Source organism: Gadus morhua, chromosome 21, assembly GCF_902167405.1.
Source record: "Gadus morhua chromosome 21, gadMor3.0, whole genome shotgun sequence".
Lineage (NCBI taxonomy): Eukaryota > Metazoa > Chordata > Actinopteri > Gadiformes > Gadidae > Gadus > Gadus morhua.
The window spans coordinates 5,376,834-5,384,333 of record NC_044068.1 but is presented as its reverse complement, the minus strand read 5'-3'; the positions used below and the strand labels follow the sequence as shown (position 1 = coordinate 5,384,333).

At 48.8% G+C, this 7,500-nt stretch overlaps 1 protein-coding gene across 1 annotated transcript in view; it reads right to left on the bottom strand.

Annotated features, from left to right (window-relative positions):
- Positions 1–7,500, bottom strand: part of LOC115534435 (MAM domain-containing glycosylphosphatidylinositol anchor protein 2) — a gene marked incomplete in the record, with an annotated part of 161,336 nt that overhangs the window by 22,746 nt on the left and 131,090 nt on the right. The window contains 1 exon segment of the mRNA XM_030345420.1: positions 4,436–4,613. Within this exon segment, the coding sequence (XP_030201280.1) occupies positions 4,436–4,613 (178 nt within the window).

Sequence of the window (7,500 nt, the reverse complement as noted above, 5' to 3'; positions counted from 1 at the left end):
CGCTTAAAAACGATAGCGCTCGTGAAGAAAATTATCAGGAAAATAAAGTATATCCAACCGGGGTCTTAATAATCGTTCCTCACGGAGATTCCTTCTGAGGATCGAAGCCTCTACGTACACAGGCTCTCGTAGAAAAGGACATGCCATTTCTAACACTTCCTTCTGTCGGAGAGCTGCCTTCAGCCTTATAGACAACAAACTCAGAGTAGGTCTAACCACCTCCAGAGCAGGTTAGACCCACGGCGTATGTTGCCGCAGCAACTAACTCTCGGTTGCGCTGAACCTGCTACCTGAAACGGAAAATCCAGAGTTTCCACTAACTCAGAGCGAACAAACTCGGGGTTGCCTCAAAACCAGCTACCTGAAACAGGGCTCTGGGCCCAACCAGTGTCGGCTAAAGACGGAGTGCGAGGCGTCGAGGCGGAACAAAGAGGTTTCATTTGACATCAGGGCTGACGCCGTGATCTGACATCACGCCAGGTCACTGACAGGACGTCATTCCCTCATCGCCTTGCTATAAATCACCGAAAAAAGCTAGCTGGCTTTTTAAATTGCCGCCATATGGGTTTATAGGAGACTTTGAAGGTTGAGGGATGAGGCTTGTTTGTGTGTGTGTGTGTGGCGGGGGTGTTTACCCACAGTTTAAATCCTACATCACATCCTACACCTTGGAATTAATTAGCGGGTTTGGGGGAATTATTGGGGGAGGAGGAAGGGAGGAGGAAGGGTTGAAGAGCCTCTTTAGCGACAAGCAGATGCTGCGTTTGTCACACTAGCCAGATTTAGGAGTCAGGGTTTTTCGGGCTCTCGTTGGCAGAAATCGCCTCTTGCGTCCTGGAGCTATCGCAAAGTTATGGGCACTTTAGGTTAACTTCGTCTGTTTATTAATTACTCCACTCGCTTTTATTCAATTTTTTTGACGGTTTACCATCGACTTTATGTTTTACCGCGGTGATTTGACACACAAACCCCAGGTGGCGTCTGAGGTGTACTTAGCTTGAGGCCTATCTCCTCCCCGTACGATAAAAGTCACGTCTCCCCGGCAACGCAACTGTCGCCGAATTATTATCACAATTATATTAACTGTAGCCGAAGGGAAAGTACAACCGAGAATAGTCCGGAATTTCGGTGTTTGGAGTGTTTAGAGTTCCGGCTCCGTTACCGAAAACAACCCCAAAAAAAACCAGCCTATCAAATTTGAAAACCTGCATCTGTAAGCGCTCCTCGCTGAAACTATCTTCGGCTAATCCGGAAAACTGCTTCGTTCACCACGCCGTCCCATCTGCTCTGTGTAATCAGCGCGCTGATACACAAACTGTTTACATCCCCCTCGACGCCGCGGCCCGGGCCTGGCTCTCCAGCGCCGCGGACCGGGAGAGAGAGAGAGGAGGGGATGATGTAAACGATCTCGTCAGGCAGGACTTCTTTTGGGATCCATCCCTGGGACCCCGGGAGTGGGATGCTGCCCCCCCCCTCCCTCCCAAACCCCCAATCCCGATTAAAGTAGCTCGTTGATTTCAGTATCATTCGCACAACGGCCCCTGAGTCCTAATTAGTCCAGTTTCTCGTCCACCAAGAGGTTGCTTTATTTTTTTGTTCTCTCCGTTCATTCCCGCTTTAACTTGTCCTCCTTTTTCCCCCCTTTGTTCCAATCTATCCCCATCTCAACACGGCTGCCATTTTGTATTTTTTTGTTTGTTTTAAATGCACCTTCCGTCGTTATGTGCCCCCGCAATTTCCTAATTCAATCAAATCAAGGTAAACCGTCGCGAACCGCCGATCCCGCGCTTTAGCGAAGCGCGGAATTACCGCCAACCACCACCAGGCAGAGAGCAATATTTGATTCCCCCCCCCCCCTCCCCCTCTCCCTCTTTATTATTCTGCCTCTTCCTGTCCTGATGAGCCGCAGTAAGCCTGAATTATTCACAACTGCAGCAGTGTGCAACTCAGAGCCTCCGCCACTGGTACAGACAGCTACACGGCTCTGTGGGCCCCTCTCCCGCACACACACACACACACACACACACACACACACACACACACACACACACACACACACACACACACACACACACACACGTGCACACACACGCACTCACACACACACACACACACACACACACACAAAGTCAGACGCGCTATACACTTACGCACACACACAGATGTGCACACAGACACACACACAGACGTGCACGCAGACACACACTCACACTCACACACACACACACACACATAAACACACACACATGCATCACATTTACACACACACACACACACACACACAGACTCGCGTGCAAACACATGCATTGCACTCACACACACACACATGTGCAGGCACACACACACACACACACAGACGTGCACGCAGACACACATGCACTTCACGCACAGACATGTGCACTCACTCACACACAGAAACACTCACACAGACCAGCACACACATACACACACTTAAAACACACACACACCTCTCCAGTGGCACACCTGAGCCGTCTCAACAACGCCTGCTGTGTCTCAGTGGGCGTGTCTTAATGTTAGCGTCGGCTAGCATCGTGTTCTTACCTTGTTTTTATCCCTGTAATGGAATATACTACTTTTGTTGTTGCTGCCATGGCTACACGGGGTGTAGCCATGGCTACACGGGGTGTAGCCATGGCGGCATACCACTATGAGCGCCCGGGCCGCACGTCTCTCTCTGCCAACGTTTTCACGTTGTTGTTGTTGATGTTGTTGGTGTTGTTGGTGTTGTGATGTTGCGGAGCCCCTTCTCCCCCCATCCCCTTCAAGTTTCCACGGTGATGATGCACGAGATCATTCTACTCCTTAGCGGCGGTCCGAGTGCTGATAGCACTGCAAAAAATATTTTTTTGCACTTTATTCTGCTTTGGGCATTTCCTCCCATTGCAAATCTGTTTAAATGAGTTACTGAAAGCAGTGTTCTGAAATAGTTTTTAGCCTAAACCTTTGTTGTGAGTAATAGAGGAGAAAATATTTCGAATATTGTTGCAAGTAGCCTGTATGCATCGCCTTCACATGGTTTTGCAAAGCTGTACATGCATGGTTCCAACATTCTCATATATTCTCGTTTTTTTACATTTCTCACAGTGCAAATATGTGTTTGAATGAGTTTCAGAAAGTGGTGTTTTAAGATGGGACACGTCATTATAATTAGTAAGCCCATGTTGCAAATATAACAACAAAAATAACATTTAAAATGTTGATGCATGATTGTGGACTATATGGAAATAACACAATTCCAGGTCATCTGGAAATGTTTTTGGTCGCTGTGTCATAGTTCAGCTTAATATTTAATATATTGTTGCTCAAGGCACACTCATTAACGAGAAAATGCCAAACTGGCACTGCATGTTGAAACGGTCGCTGACCCCTGTACTAGGCTATGTTAACAATCTCCTCGGAGATATCGGCTCGTACACTGGCACTGGCAAGGCAACACCGGTGGAGCACTTCCAGAGAAACGGTTCCCGGTTTGGATCCCCAAAGGTTTACTGCCTGCCCCCCCCGTGGTCATTTTCCTCCATCACCACAGAGTCACCTTGAATGTTTACATATGGAGGGTGTTGACTAGCATGGAGCATGGAGGGGGGGGGTGGAGTAGAACAAACTGTGAACCTTTCTGTTTGCATTGGATTGATTCGTTTGGAATGGTTATTGGGTGTGGGACGTTGATATGTATCTGATTGATCTGTTTGAATTGGTTATTTGATAAGAGACGTTGTATTTGATTGATTTGTTTGAATTGGTTATTTGATCAGTGGCGTTGATACGCATTTAATTGATGGGATAGGAGTGATTGATATCCGTACGCATCTCCGGCATTACAGTACATTACAGAGGCACTAGATAGGCGATAATTTGGCAGGGAACGGATCGTGGCCTTCCTTTCACCCTTGAACGTCGACGTTTGATGGAGAAAGTACTCCAGCAGGTGTGGCCAAGCATATGTCTCCTTCATAGCAGACGTAGATCTCCCATACATAAATCCCGGGTGACAAACAGCCCTGTTTGCATCACTCTTTGGTTTTCGCCCAGTTTTTCGCCGTTGAAAATGGGAGATTGTATCCATAAAATGGATTGCTCCATCAGCCAACACACCACACACACAGACGCGTAACACACACACACACACACACAAACACACACACACACACACGCAAGGACGGACGCACAACACACACACACGGATGGACGCACAACACACACACACACGGATGGACGCGTGACACACACACACACACACACGCACACACATAGACGTGCAAACCCCCCCCCCCACACACACACACACACACACACACACACACACACACACACACAAACACAGACGTGAAAACACCCCCCCCCCCCACACACACACACACACACACACACACACACACCCCCCCCAACAACGACAACGCGGGCTCCGACTCACCGCTGTAGGTGATGATGCGCGTGGTGGAGTCCCCCTCGGCGTAGTGGGTGATGGGGGTCAGCCGCACCTCGTAGGACTCGGGCTTGATGAGCTCCGTCAGGTTGTGGGTGATGAGCTCCCCCTTGGTGATGGCCCCCTCCACGGGGATCTCCTGCTCCCACCAGCGCTGCAGGCCCGTCTGCCGGGGCCACAGGACACAGGGGGGGGTGTCAGGGGGAGAAATTAAAATGGCCGAGCGTCGGAGCTGTCGAGGAGGTGTCGTGGAATGGGGTTTTTCGTCGCGGTTGGGAAGTTTGTTTTGTCGTTGTCAACAGTGATGGCTGTGTTCTGAAGTGTGAGTTGTGAAATCAGAACGGATTTAAGCGCACACATACGCACGCAAAGGATTTGTTGTGGTTTATTCTTGCATGTGAGATTATAAAAAACAACAATGCATTCCTCGTAAAAAATCACAAGTGTGAAATACTACGGTGGAAACTGCAATGTATACTTCTCGCCGCACTTTGCATTCTATAGCCATCTCACAGCTTGCCAACTGCCGGGGCGTGTAACAAATGAGCTGTAGTGAAAGAGACAAGCTAAGATACGGTGGTGCGGCGGTTTCCCTCCCGGTCGACGTTTCTGCTTTATCTGCAATTTCCATTTCCATAGGCAATTGCGCGCTGCACTGTATAGCATCATGCATCACAACCAAGACGTTGTGTTGCCCGGTGAGTGTCAACAGAGAAACCCCAGTGGGACAGCCAAGCCAAATGTTAGCCAAGCGAATTTTCCTTAAAGGCGTATTATAGATTCTCAATTAAATGATAGCTCCTGCGAAGGATACGTTTTTTATGCATAAGGAAACATTTTAACTCTGATCGTCCCACTCAATCACGGTGGGGGGGGGGGGTTGGAGGCATGGCCGTAAACACACAAATCTACCTTTGGATCTGCCTGGCTGTCGGTTTAGCACGCGGGACGTTAGGGGAGGGGGGGGGGGATGATATGGAAGACACATGGACAACAACATGAATCACCCAGATGGATCGCGCGGGGGGGGGCGGGCGATCGCTCAGCCCCCAGCCACTGGGACGTGAGGGCGACTGAAGGAACGCGCCCGTAATGGAGGCTCCGTGCCGATTAGTTCAACGGACACTTGTTCAACGGTAACAATAACAACAACGACAACGAAGTCGCGCAAGGCTCGCGTCGTTAACACCAGGGGTTTTAGAGAGACAAGGGGGAGGTGGGTGAAACGGGTGAGGCGAACCCCCGGCATTACTCATGGCGGGAGAGAGAGCTGGAGCAGGGTACGCTTTATCCTTGAGCCCTCGCAAACGAGAGGAAACTGGGGAACTGGTGGGGAGGAGACAACACTCTGCCCCTGCACCACAATTACAGAGACTCCTGCCTGCTCGCTCGCATCGCTGGAGAGCAGCAGGAGTAGTACGTTACTGGCGAGAGGGTTGGCAGAGGGGGAGAGAGGGAGACACAGAGGGAGGGACAGAGAGACACAGGGAGAACGGGGAGAGAGGGGGGAGAGAGGGAGACAGAGAGGCAGGGACAGAGAGACACAGGGAGAACGGGGAGAGAGAGGGGAGAGAGGAAGAAACAGAGGGAGGGACAGAGAGACACAGGGAGAACGGGGAGAGAGAGAGAGAGGGAGAGCGAGGAGAGAGAGGGAGACAGAGAGAGAGCTAGAGTGATAGGAAGAGACACAAAGAGCGAGAGACAGAGAGAGAGTGAGAGACAGACTGACAGAGTGACAGAGGGAGCGATAGACAGAGGGAGAGTACGGGGAGTGATAGAGAGCAAGTCAGATAGATAGTAAGATAGAAAGAGCTAGAGAGAGACAGGAATGGGAACAGGGGAAGAGACAGAGAGAGAGAGAGAGAGAGATGGAGGGAGAATAGTGTATCGTCATTGTATTACTGTGGTATCATCACTGCATTATTGTCTTTTTGACTTTGTAGTACTAATTATATTATTGTGTTATTTATGTTCCTGTTACTGTTTTGCCTTGGCAATATTAAGGATATTGGCCTTTTTCATAGAGAGAGAGAGAGAGAGAGAGAGAGAGAGAGAGCGAGAGCGAGAGCGAGATGAAACGGTCCACCGGTGTGCTGCCACACACCTAATGTACGCACACAGACCGATCCAATTAAGTAATTACCGGCATCCTGGATGCATGACAATTACAAATGCAGAGTGTTTGTTTCCCTCTGGTAATTGCCCACACACACTTGTCCCCGCCGATTCCTCTAGATTTAAATCCCAATTTGGGGCGGAAAGAGTTGCATATGTTAATCGACATGAATGACAACAGAATACAGTTGTGTGCTTGCGATGGCCTGTGTGTGTGTATGTGTGTGTCTGTGTGTGTCTGTGTGTGTGTGTGTGTGTGTGTGTGTGTGTGTGTGTGTGTGTGTGTGTGTGTGTGTGTGTGTGTGTGTGTGTGTGTGTGTGTGTGTGTGTGTGTGTGTGTGAGTGTGTGTGTGTGTGGTAGGTGTCTCATTTAATTTCTGGCTTTGCCATGACTAATCTCAAGATAGAGCAAACAAAGTTGAAACAAACACTTTTCTAGATTCACTTATGTCTTAGCAGAAATCGAATGGGGTTTTAATTAGAAGACGACTAAACTTTTCTAAGTCAGAATGCGCTACTTTCTCTTTTCATAATTGGGACGAGATACCGTTCCAATTTGTTAGTGCTCATACAATCCTTGTCTCTGTTCCAAATCATGATTTTCCCTTTTCTTCTAATTACCTTTCGTCGTTAACTACTTTGATAACACATATCCACATACATCCTCACACACACACACACACACACACACACACACACACACATACGCACACACATACACACACACAGATCGATTGATAGATAGTCTTTTTACTTTGCCGAGTATATTTGGCTGCCACTTCTCACGAGATTCATGTCACCTCAGTTCTAAACCCCTATGTATTGCTTCCTAAATTTGTACTGACTTGCATCGAAACATTAATATAAAGCGTGTGTGTAGGTGCGTAATTATTTTAGAAAGACGAACACGGAGCACCAGGGAGTGAATGTGCGCAAGA